The sequence below is a fragment of the Sciurus carolinensis genome, chromosome 18, assembly GCF_902686445.1.
Source record: "Sciurus carolinensis chromosome 18, mSciCar1.2, whole genome shotgun sequence".
Lineage (NCBI taxonomy): Eukaryota > Metazoa > Chordata > Mammalia > Rodentia > Sciuridae > Sciurus > Sciurus carolinensis.
The window spans coordinates 19637547-19654662 of NC_062230.1; the positions used below are offsets into that span (position 1 = coordinate 19637547).

Consider the following 17116-nt stretch of genomic DNA (forward strand, 5'->3'; position numbering starts at 1 on the left):
CACTTTTTCCATTCTGGTGGGGCCTTGGCTGGGGCTGTTTCTAGCTAGGGGACCCAGGACCCTGGAAACATGATTCCAGGACCTACTTTTGTGGGAGGGGTGACTGGGATGTGTCTTCAGCCCCTTTGCCAGTGGTGAGGAGAGGTAATCACCATTTTTTATGTGAATTCACATATGTTAGCGCCTTAGTGCTAAACCAGCTGATTGGCATAAAGAGTTGAGAAATTCCAGATCTGTCCTTGGAGTACTACCAGATTAAATCAGCAAGCACACAACTCTTTCAAAATCAAAAGTGTTTGCTTAGCATGCTCAAGGCTCTGGATTGGATCCCAAGGACTGGGGACTGGAGTGGGAGAGTGGTGTTGGGGAAGGCAGGCAGAAATAGAATTGTAAGGGTGAGAAAGTTATATGGACCTGTTCAAAATAGTGTAGGAGAGTTGGAAAAGTTCTCATGCATGGGAAAGAGTGCATGGGTCTTTGTCTGGTAAGCGTGGAGGTTCCATATTGATCATAATCCCAAAAGACATCTACTACCCACATAATCATCTTGATTGTTGAAATCCCAAAAGATCAAAATTTCTAAATTCTAAAATTCTGAAAATCAGGGTTGGGGATGTCGCCTAGTGGTAGACTGCTTGCCTGGCAACCCTGAGGCCCTGGGTTCCATCCACAAAATGGCAAATATAAATAAATAAACAAAAATAAAAATCTGAAAATCACAATCTTTAGGATCCAAGATATTGAAATTATGAAAGTGAAAATCCTGAAAACTGCGATTCCAGTTGAAAAGAAAAGCCAGAGCTTTTGGCGAACACTTGTAATCCCAGCAGACTGAAGCAGCAGGATCACAAAAGTTCAAGAGCCTGGCAACATTATGAGACCCTGTTTCAAAACACACACAAACACAAAAAGCAGGATAAAGTGCCTATGGGTTCAATCCCTAGGACCACGTTAAAGAAAAGAAGAAGAAGAAGAAAAAAAAGGCATAAAAAGCTGAATTCTGGGAAGTTAGTGTGTTGTTTTTTCCCTAAGAGATCAACTTTCAGTGTGTTATTCAGATTGACCCCAAACTTGGCTTCTGCCTCATTCTACTGGGTAGGTAGAACTATAGGTATGTAGCACTGCACCCAGTTTTAGGTTATAAGCAGGATAGCTGCATAATGTTAGAAGGAACACCTAGAAACCTAATAAAGCATTATTCTGGAGTTGTCTGTGAGGGTGTTCCCAGAGATTGACATGTGAACCCAAGTAAACTAAGTGAGGAAGATCTGCCCTCAAATATGGGCAGGCCTCATCCCATACATAGGCTGGGAGCCTAGAGAAACAAATACAGAAGGCAAGTGGTCTCTGTCAGTGCTGGGACAGAGTTTTTTTCAGCTATTTGGACATTAGAAGTCCAGACTGGCTGACATTTGTACTCTAGAACTTATACCAGCCCTTCAGATATTCAGCCTCAGATGAGTTCAGGTGTTCAATCTCACATTGGGAATTATACCATCAGTGTCCCTGGTTCCAAGGTGAAACCTCTGGACTCAGACTAAGCCATGCCAGTGGCATCCTAGGGTCTCCAGACAGCCTGTGGTGGGATTCTCAGCCACCACAATCATGTGAACTGATTCAATTGAAATCCCAAACCATAATAACAGACTTGGAATTAGGTAGGATCAAGCTTTCTAAAAGTTAATTTCAAGATGTTACCAATAAAGTTCATTTTTTTCCATTCAGACCAATGCAGAAAAATCAGATGAGTAGATTGATTGGCTGCATAATATGACAAGGAAGGAAAATTTGGTTTAAAAATGTTATCATTTGAGCTGGGCATGGTAGCACACGCCTGCAATCCCAGTGGCTCAGGAGGTTGAGGTAGGAGAATAGCGAATTCAAAGTCAGCCTCAGCAATGGCAAGGCACTAAGCAACTCAGTGAGACCCTGTCTCTAAATAAAATACAAAATAGGACTGGGGGGGGGCTGGGGAGATAGCTCAGTTGGTAGAGTGCTACAAGGTCCTGAGTTCGATCCCCAGCACCGCAAAAAAAAAAAAAAAAAAAAAAAAAAATAGAACTGGGGATTGTGGCTCAGTGGTTGAGTCCTCCTGAGTTCAATCCCTGGTACTCCCCAAAAATAATGTTATCATTTGTCTGTACTGGTATTCCTTCCAGCTGATGAAATTCCAGGAGCACTTTTTTTTTTGGTACCAGGGATTGAACCAGGGGCCCCAGCCCTTCTTTTTGGTAGTGGGAGGCCACTGGGGATTAAACTCAGGGTCTTACTGAGTTGTTTAGCACCTCCCTTTTGCTGAGACTGGCTTTGAACTCACTATCTTTCTGTCTTAGCCTCCGGAGCCATTGGGATTACAGGCATGCACCACCAGGACCAGCTCCAGGAATTCTTAATGAATTAAAGTTGTATTTGCTTGAAGAAGCCAGACAAGTTTCAAGCTGACTGGTAATTATAAGAGCTGGGAGTACAGCTCAATGGTAGAATACTTGCCTACCATGCATGAAGCTTAGGTTTGATCCCTAACACCACAAAAGACAAACAAAAAATTATGTTTAAAGTAGGATAAAAAGACACTTAAGTGTTGGGTGTTGTTCACTCACCAGTATTGTTTCTGCCAAATTTGGGGTCTTCTATGAATGCATTCAGAATGGATTTCTACACACCCCCAAAACACAGAAGCATAACACAGAACATGGGAAAAATTAGCAGAGAAAGCACAATAGAGTAAATTCAAAAAGAACAGTGCTACACTACATAGAAAATGAGTGTGAAGTTGCTAGGCATGGGGGTGGCTTGGAACGCTGAGGCAGGAGAATAACAAGTCCAAAACCAGCCTCAGGAACTTAGCAAGTCCCTAAACAACTTAGCCAGATCCCATCTCAAAATAAAAAATAAAAAGAGCTGGAGATGTGGCTCAGTGGTTAAACAACCCTGGGTTCAATCCCTGGTATTCCCCAGCCCCCCCACAAAAAAGTACAGAATAAACATACAAAGTGGCAAAAACAGGTCTTCTATTTTTTTTTTTTTTTTTTTTTTTTCTGGGTACTGAAGATTGAACCCAGGGACACTTTTTATTTTGACACAATTCTTTTTATTTTGACACAGGGTCTTGCCAAGTTGCTGAAGCTGGCCTCAAACTTGCGATCCTCCTGCCTCAGCCTCCCGAGTATAACAGGTATGTGCCACCATGTCTGGCTTGCATGCTATCTAAAGAACTCTGGGAAGATCAGAGTCCGAACCCAGGGCAGGGGTGGAGTGTATGGAGAAAAGGAGATCAATTTTTTTCTGATGGATAAGCAGGATCTGGAAACCAACTGGATATACTTGTGGAGGGTGAGGGTGAGAGGAATTCAGAATGATGTGGGTTTTTTTTGTTTTGCTTTGTTTTGTGGTGCTGGGGATGGAACTCAGGGCCTCCCAGATGCTAGGCAAATGCTCTACCACTGAGTATATTCCTAGCCTCTCAGAGTTTTAATTGAGACAGTGGGGCTGCTCAGCCTGATGAGAAATGGAGGAGGAGGGGCTGTGGTGGAGTGGGAAAGATATAATCATCTGTTCCCTTTATATCTAAGTGCTGTTTCTCCCCTGGCACTTTTAGCATGAATGCTGTGAGTCATGTTTACTTGTGGCTCTCTCTCCCCAGAGATCCGAAATGCTGACTTAATTCACCCTGTCTGGATCCTCGGCAACTAATCCAGAAGAGCAGTCACTGGATATTAACTGGCAGCACCACCATATTGCTCAGCTCATGTAATAATAATAACTAGCATTTTGCATGAGCTCATCTCATTCGCTAAAGCACTATTCTAAGAGTTTTGTGTGTTAACTCATGTGCTGCAGTCTTTCTTCTCTTTTTTTTACAGTACTTGGGATTGAACTTAGGGCACTCTATCCCTGAGCTACATTCCCAGTCCCTTTGGTTTTTTATTTTGAGATAGAGTCTTGCTAAGTTTCCAAGACTTAGTTCTTGAACTTGGGATCCTCCTGCCTCAGTCTCCCAAGTCATTGGCATTATAGAACTGCACCACCCACACCCAGATTGCTGTGATCTTGGTCAAGTCCTATGAGGGAAAATTATTTATTTATTTATTTATTTAGGTACTGGGAATTGAACCCAGTACTTTATCACTGAGATATATCCCCAGACTTTTTTTTGGGGGGGGTGAAGGGGTACAGAGGATTAAACTCAGGGGCACTTAACCACTGAAGCACATCCCCAGTCCTTTTTTGTATTTTATTTAGAGACAGGATCTCACTGAGTTTCTTAGGGCCTCACTAAGTTGCTGAGACTGGTTATGAACTTGTGATCCTCCTGCATTAGCCTCCCAAGCCACTGGGATTATAGACATGTGACACTGAGCCTGACTTGAGGGAGAATTATTAATCTGTTTTACAGATGAAGAAACTGAGTCACCAAGAAATTAAAGTGAGATACCCAAGGTCATGTAGCTAGTAAGGTCACACAGTTCTAAATAACTGCAGGTCTTTATAGTCAAATATACCTCACAAAACCTATGAGGAAGTTCCTGTGAGAGAAAGAGAAAGACTCAGAGAGGCAACTTTTTCTTTTTCTTGTTTTTCTTTTTGGTGGTGTAAGGGATTGAAACTAGGTCCTAGCAATTCTAGGCAAGTGTTCTACCACTGAGTACACCCTGAGAGTGAGAGGCAACTTTTCTAAGGTTACATAATGGAAATAGTGTTAGAAATTAACTTTAAGTAAGGATAAGATATACTCATAGCAGTGCTTGCCTAGCATGTGGAAGGCTCTGAGTTTGAGCTCCAGGACCATTTTAAAAAAGGGGGTATATACATGACAGTCTGGGTGAATCTTAATAAATAATGCTGAATAAAAGCATTTGACTAATTGATATACATGTATGTGTATATATACATATATATATCCATTTATATAAACATTTACTGAATAGAATGTACTTCCAGTACACTACACATTTTTCAAAATGCATATAAACCAAAAATATACATTAATGACATTAGCATAGTTGCCTTTGGATGGGGCAGAGAAAGTGAGCAATGGGACTATATTAAGTCTGTCGGGGGCTGGCATGACAGAATATCACAGACTGGGTGGCTTAAGCAACAGACATTTATTTTCTCGAAGTTCTGGAGGCCCACATGGTTGGTCTCTAGCCAGGCCCCTCTCCTTCATTTGCAGGTGGCTTCCTTCTTGATGTGTTCTCAGTTGGTCTTTTCTCTATGCTTATACTCAGGGAGAAAGAGAGATGGTGTCTCTTCTTCTCATAAGGACACTGATCCTATTAGATTAGGGTCCCAAACTTATTTTACCTTAATTACCTCTATAAATACCCTGTCTCCAAATACATTTGGAGTTAGGGCTTCAACATATGAATTTGGGGTAAGAGACAGGATTCAGTTCATAGTAGGGGCTAAGAAGAAAATAAATAAAATCCAAAGGAGTGGAGAAAGAAAATGGAGTTGGAGAAGTAGGCAGTATCCAGATCAAGCAAGCTTTCATAGACTATGGTAAAGAGTGTTTTTAAAGCTCAGAGAAGTTCATTTACATGCTCAAGGTCAACCAGCCCATAAGTACTAAAGCCAGAATTTGCATGTATAGCTGTTGACTCCAGAGCCCATGTCATTCAAACCCACAGGAATTCTGAGAGCAAAGCTTAAATATGTGTATTTCATTTTACATGAGGAAACTGGAGTTCAGAGAGATCAAGTAATTTGTCCAAGGTTGTACAGCAAGTAAGTGTTAGGTGCTGGGGTTTGGGGAGTTCTGACTTCCAAATGAGGTACCTTTTACATGTTCTGCAATCTCCTAGCCTTTGACTCTGACTACTTTCATTTACTCATTCTTTCAAGCATCCATGCATCTGGTATGTCATTCAGTGTTTTTTTTAAAAACACTGGGGATATAGAAATTGGGAAGACATGGTCCCTGGCCTTAGAGAGCTCAGCTGGGAGCAGACAGAAAGCACATGTGGGTATTAAGGGGCCTGTGAAAGGTACTGGGAGGCTAAGGGAGGGGAAGGACTCTGCCTGGAGTAGCTGGGGGAGATTTCCTAGAGGAGACAGAGCCCCTCAAATCAAATGCTTGAAAGACAAACAGGTGTTTTCCTGGTACAGAAACGGTAGGGCCAGTGAAATGGGGCGATCAAGAGCAGCGGGGGAAACTGCTGCCAGGCCAGAACTCTGATTTGATTCTGAGGTCATTGGGGAGTTCCTGAAGGGTTTGAGCAGGGGGGTTCTTTGGCCAGAATTCTAAAATGTGTTCTTTCTGACAGTGGTGGCCAAAGACCTAGAGTCTTTTTAAGAATCTATTAGGGAAGCTGGAATCTTAGCTCAGTGGTAGAGCACTTGCCTAGCATGTGTGAGGCACTGGGTTTGATTCTCAGCACCACATATAAATAAAAGGTCCATCAACAACTAGAAGAATCTATTAGGGGAATGGGGTGTAGCTCAGGATTTAGCACTGAGTTTGATCCACGGCACCAAAAACAACAAAAAGTCCATGGCAGGCTGGGGGTCTAGCTCAGTGGTGGCGTACTTGCTTAGTATGTGAACACTGGTTACATGAGCCAAAAAATTGATGATCCCTTACTTTCACTTTTGTTTTATGGTTCTGGGGCCCCTTTGTATTTTTTTTTTCCCCTTTTGGTATTGGGTATTAAACACAGGGGTGCTTTACCACTGAGCTATATCCCCAGAAATTTTTATTAAAAATATTCATATATATACATATGTATATTTATTTATTTTGGTGGTCTTGGGTATCAAACCCAGGGCTTCAAGCATGCTAGGTAAGTGCTCTACCCCTGAGCCACATCCCCAGCCCTTATTTTTTATTTTTGAGACAAGGTCTCACTAAATTGCTGAGGGTCTTGCTAAATTGCAGAGGCTGGCCTTGAACTTGCTACCCTTCTGCTTCAGCCCTTGAGTCGCTGTCGCTGGGATTACAGCTGTACACCATTGCACCTGGCCTGATGGCCCCCTCTATCTCTAAACCCATTATGGATTTTGGTCCACTCAGACCCTTGGAATATTTTTGCCATCTTATTCAAGACTTTGTCACACCTGCTAAAGAGAGCAGCCTGCTTCCTTCCTCTCTGCCCATACCTCACCTCTCTTCCTGGTGACAAAAGGGCTTGGAATAAAGGCATGTAGAGAATGAAGGGGTTGAAGCTGCCTTTGAAGGTGACATGCAGAAGGGTCCAGGTATTCTTGGACTTGGCTTTCCCCACCTCTCTGGTCTGGGTGGTTTGAGCATCTCAGCTTCCTACACTGCCCGCCCCCTTGTTTGCTGCATTCAACTTCCTGCCCCACCAGAGGAAGTGGGGAGCGATAGCAGGTGCAGAGACAGCCAGCGGAGCCATGGTGAGTCCTTGTGCCCAGGAAGCCACGCATCCCAGCCTAACCCCTACCCCCAGGGTCTCCAGACCCCGGTTGACCCATAGTAGGCTGACTTCTCCAAGTCTTCAGGTTCAGGTTGAGGTCCTGCCTGCCACTCTCAGAAGTCTCATATCACCCCCCACCCCCAGCAGGACAAAGAGTATGTGGGTTTTGCTGCGCTCCCCAACCAGCTGCACCGCAAGTCCGTCAAGAAGGGGTTTGACTTCACACTCATGGTGGCAGGTCTGGAGGTTCTAGAGAGAGACTTGTGGGTGGAGGTGTCTTCAGAAGACCCTGGCTGTCCCCTCATCTCACCAGTTGGTCTGTCCTGTCCACAGGGGAGTCAGGTCTGGGGAAATCCACCCTCATCAACAGCCTGTTCCTCACCAACCTCTATGAGGATCGGCAAGTGCCAGAGGCCAGCGGTAAGATCCTACTGCCATCTGCAGGCAGTGCCCTCGGTCCCCTTCCCTAGGTCGCATTCTCCCTTCAAGTTCACTTGAGTGCCCACTTGCTTTTCTGAGACTGTTTCCTCCCTTGAAAAAGGGATGGGACAACTGTGACAATGGAAAAGGAAATTAGTCTTGCCTCGAGTCCTATTCTGTCCTCTGACCTCTCCTTGTCCCCACAGCTCGCTTGACACAAACACTGACCATCGAGCGTCGGGGTGTCGAGATTGAAGAGGGGGGCATCAAAGTGAAGCTGACCTTGGTGGACACGCCTGGCTTTGGGGATTCTGTGGACTGCTCAGACTGGTGAGGAGGGAAAGGGATAGGGGCTGAGCCTCTCAAAGCAACTACTTTGTGGAGGCCCATGGGATAGTTACAGGGCTGATCTGTCCTGGTTTCCAGACTCAAAAGGAGATACCTGTTTCTGGAAGCCCAAAGTATGCTTCTTTTTTTTTTCTTAGTTTTTTTGCAGTACTGGGGATCGAACTCAGGGCCTTGTGCTTGCAAGGCAAGCACTCTACCAGCTGAGCTATCTCCCCAGCCCCAAAGTATGCTTCTTGACTTCACACCAACACTCCCAACAAGTTTCCCTTGACATATATGGTTGGAGTCAAAGGAACTATTTCTCATCCCCATAGCCCTGGTGAGTCTTGTCTCCTTGCTTCTGATCTCTGACCATATGTCCTCTCCCCACATCCCAGCTGGCTACCTGTGGTTCGCTTCATTGAGGAGCAATTTGAGCAGTACCTCAGGGATGAGAGTGGCTTGAACCGGAAGAACATCCAGGATTCTCGAGTCCACTGCTGTCTCTACTTCATCTCACCCTTTGGCCGGGGGTCTGAAGGGGGATCCTAAGGGTTGGGGTATTGGGGAGGAGATGAGGGAGACTTGCCCCCTGGGACTAGGTTCTGACCAATTTCTGGGTGCAGGCTCCGGCCCCTAGATGTTGCCTTCCTCCGGGCGGTGCACGAGAAAGTCAACATCATTCCAGTCATTGGCAAAGCAGATGCCCTGATGCCTATGGAAACCCAGGCCCTCAAGCAGAAGGTGTGGGTGATGACCTCTCATCTTTGTCCCCAAGTGAAGCCAAAATTCATGACCAAAGCTGATCTCAGTTTTGACTTCTTTGTTCTTGGGGTGTTCTTTTTGGAACACTGGGGGAGAGCTTTTGGGAAAGGTGGGCAGCAAACCGCCAGAAGTAGCCATGTCTTTAGAGGTTTAAAACAGGTTGAAACCAGGCGTGGTGTCACACTAGAGGCTGAGGCAAAAGGATCTCAAGTTCAAAGTCAGCCTCAGCAACTTAGCGAGTCCCTAAGAAACTGTCTCTAAATAATATATATGCAGCCCCAGGGCTAGATACTCAGCTAAGGCCTAAGGGCAAGGGCATGGACATGATGACCCCTGACATCCTTCTGACCCCAAGATGCTGACGTTCTCCTACCCCAAGATCTTCAGAGTCTTATCCTACTGTTTCTTTCAGGTCTTTCCTGGTCTCTTGATGTTCTGCCCCATCTTAGAATCCTCTCAGTTTATCACCATCTGTGTCTTGATTTTGTTTTTTCGTCATCCTGTATGTCCATCTTCACCACCTCTGTCATTCCCATCTTTCTCTCTGACTACCAGCTATCTCTGTCTCTGGCCATGCAATGTCTGTCATTCATGGCCTGTGGTTCTCACTCTGTATCTTTCTCCTCTGAGATACGGGACCAATTGAAGGAGGAGGAGATCAATATCTATCAGTTCCCAGAATGTGACTCTGATGAGGATGAAGACTTCAAGAGGCAGGATGCAGAGATGAAGGTATGAGAGGAAGAAAAGGAAGGGGCAGAGAAACAGAGGTAGATGTGGAGGCTGAGGTTTTTACCCACAAGCAGTAAACGGTGACCCCCGACCCCTGTCCTCCAGGGAAGCATCCCTTTTGCAGTCGTTGGTTCATGCGAGGTGGTTAGGGATGGTGGGACCCGACCAGTGAGGGGACGCCGCTACGCCTGGGGTACTGTGGAGGGTAAGGTCAAGCACAAATTCTGAGGTCAGCAGTAAGCCGAGGCTGCACCCAATATGTAAAGTTGGGGTGGGTTCTAAGTCCTGGGAATTCCTAAAAGTCAAAAGAGGGGACCGTGGGCTGCAAACTGAGAATCCTTGGCTAGATCAGCAGGACTTCCCGCCGACTGAGGGTGGGTTTGGACCGGAAACTGCCTGACGCTCACTGATCCGCCCCCAAGTGGAGAACCCACATCACTGCGATTTCCTGAACCTAAGACGGATGTTGGTGCAGACACACCTGCAGGACTTGAAAGAGGTGACACACGATCTGCTCTACGAAGGCTACCGGGCCCGTTGCCTACAGAGCCTAGCCCGGCCTGGGGCTCGTGATCGAGCCAGCCGCAGGTGAGAGCCGGGACCAAAGATTTTGTTGCTTCCTTGGGGCAGCGTTCAAGATTGCACAGTTCCCACCCTTGATCCCGCCTCCCTATCCATGGCCCCGCCTCCACCACCCAGATCTCTCCACACGCTTTGCCTCCGAACCTAACCTCCCAGACAAGGTCCCACCTCCTAGACCCAAATTCACCCCAGAGGGTTCTTCCTCCGGCCATAACCTACAATTTCAGATCCCGTCCCTGATTCCTCTGCCCCTTGCCTCTACCCGCTAGTAAGCTTTCCCGCCAGAGCGCCACGGAGATCCCGCTGCCCATGCTGCCTCTGGCCGAAACGGAGAAGTTGATCCGCGAGAAGGACGAAGAGGTGAGCAAGCACCTCGCTTCCCTTCCACCCAAAGCCCCAGATCCTCTCCATGGTCCCTCTCTGGCGTCGCCGGGTTTCGCTGCCAATAATCTTGCTCCACACAGCTGCGCCGCATGCAAGAGATGCTGGAAAAGATGCAGGCCCAGATGCAGCAGAGCCAGGCGCAGGGCGAGCAGTCGGATGCTCTCTGAAGCCCCCGCCCGGCCCTGTCTTACTTCGGCTCCGCCTTCAGTCCGTTTCTTGTCCAATCCCGCGACCCTAGACTGTCCCGGGTTTAATTCCGGCGACTCAGCGGGTGGGCGCGCCTTTGCTCTTGCTTTGTGTTGGTTCTCCGGGCTAAACGTTCAGCCTGTCCTGGAGTTTGTAGCCCCGCCCCCAGTTCGCCCCCAGCCCAGCCCGTGCCGGTCTCCCCTCTTCAGACTGTTTTCAATAAAAGACGTAGCTTCCCTGGCTTCACGCGAGTCTTCTTGCTGGCTGGAACCGGCCTAGTGGGTGGAGTCATCCCTTGCTGGTCTCCAGCCCGCTATTCATTCATTTTTTGGACACCCACTTCCTGCTGGGTAGTGTCTCAGCCCAGCCTCCTACCTGAGTCCCTCTCACACAAACTTATTGAAGGCGCCGCCCATAAGAAACAAAGACCAGTTGAATTTTATTGGGGATCGGGGTGTGGGTCGGACTGGCTGGAAGCGTAGGCCGCCAGAGGTCTAAGAACGACCTCTACTCCTGGTCCTTAGCGTCACCGTGCGTGATGACGTAGCAGATGTTCTTGTAGTCTACATTGCCGCCCACGTCTGGGGGGAAGGCTGCCCACATATTCTTGATCTGCGGGAAGATGCAGGGGCATCTCGAACCTGTCCTTGCGTTCCTCCTCCCTCTTCCCGTGCCCTCTCCAACCCCTCCCCCACTCACCTCCTCCGGAGTGAAGCGGTCACACTGGGTGGTAAGCAGCTCCTCCAGGCTGAAAGGTGACAGGAGGAGTTAAGATTGGGTTTCAGATTCCTCTTCACTCCCTCTCACTTTATCCCCATTTTCACTGGTTTCCAGAACACTCTGGCCTTCCGGATTGCTTTTGTCCTTCCGCACTATTTGCTGTGAAATGTAATCCTATTGCCCAGTCCTATTTCTCCCTTACTCTGCCAGCTCCTAGCCTTCTGTATGGGAGCAGCTGGAGGGGGGCTACTTACAACTGCTTCTTGATGGTGCCCTTCCCCTCAGGGTCCAGGACCTTGAAGGCTCCAGTGATCACATCCTCGGGATCAGCACCTGAGGGGGTCAGGGGGAACATGAGTCTGGAGGGTCCCTGGAGGTCTGGACTTGTACCCAGAACACTTCACTGACCTTTGAGCTTCTCCCCGAACATGGTCAGGAAGACAGTGAAGTTGATGGGCCCACTGGCTTCCTTCATCATGGCATCTAACTCCTCATTCTTCACATTAAGGCGGCCTGGAGGAGGTTGGGGGAAGCAAGGGGGAATTTGGGTCCTGGGGCAAGGATCATGCATTCCTATAAATTTAGACCATCCCACCCGTTTTTCACAATGCAGACTGAGGCCCAAGATGGAGCTGACAGGGTTGGAACCAAGGTCACTGAAAATTACCCCTCCCCCTGCCCACCACCTTGAGTATTTGTGGTTGGGACTGGGACTCACCCATGGCTGCAAAAGTGTCCCTAAGATCCTCTTTGTCAATAATGCCATCTCGGTTCTGGTCAATTACAGTGAAGGCCTGTGGAGGGCAGGGGTGGGGAGAGATGAGGTCCCCATGGCTTGGCTTCAGCATCCCCACCCCAGGCATATCAGATTCTGGCCCCCAGCCAACTGTTCTCTCCCACCCCAAGCAGGGAGGGGAGGAAGGAATTCTAAACCTTTTCCCTCCCCCTAACAGGTGCACATTCCAGGGAGAGGGTTGTGGGTGATGGCAGGGGTGCCTTTACTCAGCTTTCAGCTCCCCCTACTCACCTCCTTGAACTCCTGGATCTGAGTCTGATCAAACATGGAGAAGACATTGGAGCTTCCGCCCTCTGCTACTGCCCTTCTCTTGGCCTTCTTAGGTGCCTGGGGAGTGAAGGTTGGACAAAGGGGTCCACTGGTCAGTCCCTAGACCTCTCTCACAGTTACTGTTTTGTTTGTTTTTTTGAGATGGGGTCTCCTGTGTTACTCAGGCTGATTTCAAACTCCTGGGCTCAAGGAATCTTGCCTGAGCCTCCCAAGTAGCTGGGATTAAAGGTTTATGTCATCATGGCCAGCTAGACTCAGAGCTCCTTGAGTCCCTTTTTCTAAAGTAACTCTTCTTTCCCTTGGGACCTCTTGGCTGAGGGGCTCCTTTTAGTTGTATCTCCTGAATTCCCATTTGCAGCTCCTGGGTCCCCATACTTCCATCCTTCTCAACAGGTAAAAGCTTTCCCCCTTCTGAGTACCCTCAGCCTGCCTCCTTCAGTCCCTGGTATGCTGTGTGACCCCGATCCACTCATTTTCTTTGTCTGAACCTCTACTTTCTCATTTATAAAATGGGAGTCCATCTGGTCCCAGAGGACTTTAGGAAGATGGAGTACAGGAAATGATGGAGCAGGCTTTGAAAAGGCCAGGAACCCTGAGAGTGGAATGTCTGGGCAAATTAGCACTGGTTGGGTCCTTTAGGCCATCACTTTGACTGTTCCTCAGTAGTGATACCAAGGAAGTGAGGAGTCATCTTTTTATCTTTAGTTGGATTGGAAAGTTGCTACTTTTTTCCAAAGGGTCAGAATGCCCTAAGTCTAATGGATCTGGCCAGGGGCTGGGGATTCTCACTCACCATGTCTTAGGTCTCCTGGGGGCAAGGCAGTGGCTCCAGCTGGAAAGAAGCAGAGAGTCAGCCTGGCGCAGTCCCGCTGGGGTTATATAGTCCTGCCCCAGGGAGCCCTTAACATACCAGGGTAACCTTAGCCCTGCGGGTGCCCACCCCAGATACCAAAATAGCCCAGCTCAGGGCCTTTCCTTTCTTGGAGGGCCAGCAGCAGCTGGAGCACAAAGAGGGAGGAGGGAGTGGGTCTTGGGATGCAGGTCTCATTAGGACCTAGACAGGAAGGGATGTTCTTTCTCCCAAAAGGGGGCCAGAATGTGCCAGAGTTCAGAAGGGGCCCAAGCCAAAGGCTCAGTTCTGGGAGAGAAATGAAACAGACCCCTGTACCCCCGAGTGGAATAGACTCAAATCTAAAACCAGTAAGCATGTATTGAGTATCTGCAATATGCCAAGCAGTGCACTGGCTTTGGGGGATGCTTTGGTGAACACTATGGCTTCACCTCCACATTGTGGGGTTCAGAGTCAAGTGTGTATGTGTGCGTGATGGCAGAGCTTAAAAATGGGAGAGAGCCATCTGTGGAAACTGGAGTATCCTGAAGGTCTCTTATAGCCTTTTAAGAAGAGGGGAGGCTGGGCATGCTGCACCCACTTGTGAGCATCCCAACTCTCAGGAGGCTGAGGTAGGCAGATCAATAGTTTGAGGCTAGCCTGGACATCTTAGCAAGACCCTGTCTTAAAAGAATGAATAAAGAGGGCTAGGGATTATAACTCAGTGACAGAGAACCCCTGGGCCTCATCCTTAGAGCAAAATAAATAAATAAATAAATAAATAAATAAATAAGATTTTGTGCAAGATTCTCTATGGTCTCAGGCTTTGTGTGTTGATCACCTGGCCTTGGCTTCTTCTCTATAAAATGGAAGGAAACATAATTCCCATCCCACAGAATTGTATTAAAATTAACAACTAGGCCCTGCCTTGGTGGAATTTGTAGTCTAGCTGTAGAGACAGGAATAAATGCAAAGAATGACATATCATCTGGTAGGGAGCCCAGAAGTAGAGGGCATGGCACCCTGTCTGAGAATATTGAAATGGCTTACTGAAGACCAGTGGAAGCAAGTCAGGTGAAAGTGGAGGAGTAGGCAGGCTAAGCAGGCTAGGCAGAAGACGTGGCATAGGCAAAGGTCTGGACAGTGAAAGATAAGGTGTTAAGGTTGCCACAACTGTTATGATGCTACAGCAGAGGATGCAAGGAATTGGTGATCAGGAACTGGAAGGACCTTCAATGCCAGGTGAGGGTGGAGACCTGGAGAACTTGGGAAGGTTTGAAGCAGAAGGAAATGATCAGTATAACTCTAGATTATTTTTCTGGGTACCCGTGTAGAGCCTGGGCCTCAGAGGGGAGCCAAAGAAACCAAGAGTGAAGCTGCCTGACACCTCCTCCTAGGCAACTGAGATGGCTGGTGGCTTCTTTCTTCATTCTGGGCAAGAACCACCTTGGCTGACTGACTAGGGCCCAGTGCCCAATTTCCTCCATGTAGTGGATGTCTGGAAAAATAGTGGTAGAGGAAGTCCCAGGTTTGCAATTATAACCATCTTTCTCTTCCTCCTTCCTCTAAGACCTGATGTCCTGAGGAAGGTGCCTCTGCCCTTCCCCCTCCTCTAGCCCCATGCCAATGCCTCTAAGACATTTTCTTTTCTGGGCATTGGGGCCCAGCCACCTGTTGTCTCTAAGAAGGGAGAAGGAGCCACCCTAAACTTAGCAGCTGCCCTTGGCTTCCTGCACTGTTCCCTCTCCTGCCTCAGATGGCAGCTGACACACCTTATATGGTTACCACGGGGGTCCCGGCCAGGGAGGAGCCCATTTATTAGTGAATTCTAAGAGGTGAGGAGGAATTAAAAAAAGGGAATGGAGGGGTCCTCAGGAAGCTTGAGTCAAGCTTGGGAGGTTAAGAAGGAGATCAGACACTGAAAGGGCGTTCACAGGATCTGGGTCTGAGTTGGGAGTAAGGAGCCTCAGAAACCGAGGACTGGGAAGTTGGGAGCTAGGTAGGTCTGACTGCAATTCAGGATATTAGATGCCGTAGATATTGAGGCCCTTTTACTCTGGGGCTCAGGAGAATGGTGGTCAGAGAGAGGTGGGTATTTAGAAGCTGGAAAGTTGTAGAACATAAGATCGGGTCTTCATGTTTGTGGTCTAAGGGCAACCTGGAGAAGCTTATGAGGTTAGGGTCTAGGTTCTTAAAAAATGAAGAACACAGATGAGACGATGAGGGGAGAGGAATTGGATAGGACTGGAGTCCTGGATTCCTCAAAGAAGGAGAACACATAAGGGAGAAATCATGATCCTGGGAATTCATAGATTTGGGGGAGCACCCAGAGGGATGAAGTCTGAGGAACTGGGGCCTGGGTTTGGGGGAGGAGCTCAGATAGACTGGAGCTGAAAAGAGGGAGTTAGGGGCTGGGATTTCTGCAGGAAATGGGAAGGTCCAGAGAGATGGGTCGCTTGAAAATTTCGGGGCTCTGAATAGAGTCGAATTAGAGATAGTGAAGCCAAGAGTACTGGATCAGGGCATTGGATCCGTGGTGGGGCTCAGTGTCCCACAGATCACCAGGAAGAACTCAAAAGCTCAATGAAGACTGGGGGCCCAGAAAGGACACAAGAAGGGCAGCGTGGCACTCTTATTTGTTAAGAGCCACACTAATGCCCCCGGCCCCTTCTCCGCGCTGTCACCAACTGTTACTCGCCTCTGGCGCTTGTCTCCGGTTGTCACCGACTGTCACTGGGCTGGCACCGCCTGCTGGCAAACATCCCTGCCCCTTCAATGCTACCATTGGCTGAAGTAGTTATCTATCTTTCTACACTGTTGCCAAAGTGGAGGAAAACAATTATTGGCTGACGAGGCGAATAAATCACAAACTTGGCCCGCCTTTTCCCAGCTGTCATTCCTTCCTGGCCATTTTGGGAGACCTAAAGAATTTCTCAGCGCTTCCTATTGACGGTGGATGCTGTCTGTCACCGCTCAAATAGATGTCACTGTCTTGTCAATTTGATCGCTTACTCCCCTTCTCATTGGATCCCTTTTTACCATTCTTATTAGCCAGAACGCTGTCAGGCCCCGCCTCTTGCCCCACAGCACCTACCTCCTTCCCCGCCCTTCCGTGGTCGTTCACTCTTCAGCCATGTTTATTGGCCAGGAGGGTCAGGTCCCCGCTTTTCTATTGGTTACTTTCTTGGTCCCCCCCTCCGCCTTCCCTTACTCACCCTCTGATTGGTCTTATAGCCCTCCGTATTCTTCGTTTCCTCGTTCCAGATTACCCACCCCCTTCCCGCCTCCAACTCCACCCATCCCTCCATCGATTGGCAAGAGCCCAGATCCTTCTCTCCTATTATTCGTCCAAGTCTTCTGACGAGGCGGGAGAAAAAAGGGGCGCGATGGGAAGATCCGCGCGCAGGCGTGGAACGCCGAGACGCTAGCTGCTCCGCCGGCTCTGCATCTTGTGCGCAAGCGCGACGTCGGCAGCTGCCCCAAGCGAGAGGGAGGGGGCGACGGCGAGAGCGCGCGAGGGGGGTGAGAGGGCACGAGCAAGACCCCGGCGCTGGGCGCCCCCAGACCCCTGCCCCGCCTCTTCTCTCCCTGCTGCCTCCCGCGCGCCGCCCCGCCTCCGGCGCGCGCCCAGCCGCGCCCTTCGCCCTCTCCCCTTTCCCTACGGGCGGCTCCGGCGGCCTGAGGGGCGGCGCCTTCTGCGGCCTCCCCGGCGGGGGGATGTGAGGG

At 48.7% G+C, this 17116-nt stretch overlaps 2 protein-coding genes across 5 annotated transcripts; one reads left to right on the forward strand and one right to left on the reverse strand.

Annotated features, from left to right (window-relative positions):
• Positions 1-7168: 7168 nt before the first annotated feature.
• Positions 7169-17113, forward strand: Septin1 (septin 1). Of its 4 annotated transcripts, none has more exons than XM_047533958.1 (11): positions 7169-7359; positions 7524-7617; positions 7713-7799; positions 8006-8129; positions 8525-8659; positions 8753-8870; positions 9522-9623; positions 9729-9828; positions 10046-10211; positions 10475-10565; positions 16655-17113. In XM_047533958.1, the coding sequence occupies exons 1-11, from the start codon at positions 7357-7359 to the stop codon at positions 17111-17113; spliced, it is 1479 nt and encodes a 492-aa protein (XP_047389914.1). In that variant the 5' UTR covers positions 7169-7356. The 4 variants fall into 4 exon arrangements, with proteins under 4 accessions (XP_047389914.1, XP_047389915.1, XP_047389916.1 ...); XM_047533959.1 differs by having other exon boundaries at positions 7527-7617; XM_047533960.1 differs by having other exon boundaries at positions 7171-7359; positions 7465-7617.
• On the reverse strand, positions 11191-13421 carry Myl11 (myosin light chain 11). Its single transcript, XM_047533964.1, has 7 exons — positions 13355-13421; positions 12523-12618; positions 12214-12289; positions 11904-12008; positions 11750-11828; positions 11475-11523; positions 11191-11387 (listed from the first exon to the last, which is right to left on the reverse strand). Exons 1-7 carry the CDS (start codon positions 13355-13357, stop codon positions 11283-11285), a joined length of 513 nt encoding a protein of 170 aa, XP_047389920.1. The 5' UTR covers positions 13358-13421; the 3' UTR covers positions 11191-11282.
• Positions 17114-17116: the final 3 nt, after the last annotated feature.

Bases quoted from the DNA above. Each gene is read 5' to 3' on its own strand.
- Septin1 (XM_047533958.1), top strand. The intron at 10,212-10,474 runs GTGAGAGCCGGG...TCTACCCGCTAG, and splicing joins CGTGATCGAGCCAGCCGCAG to TAAGCTTTCCCGCCAGAGCG. The intron at 10,566-16,654 runs GTGAGCAAGCAC...TCCTCGTTCCAG, and splicing joins TCCGCGAGAAGGACGAAGAG to ATTACCCACCCCCTTCCCGC.
- Myl11 (XM_047533964.1), bottom strand. The intron at 12,290-12,522 runs GTGAGTAGGGGG...TGCCCTCCACAG, and splicing joins AGATCCAGGAGTTCAAGGAG to GCCTTCACTGTAATTGACCA. The intron at 12,009-12,213 runs GTGAGTCCCAGT...AACCTCCTCCAG, and splicing joins GGACACTTTTGCAGCCATGG to GCCGCCTTAATGTGAAGAAT.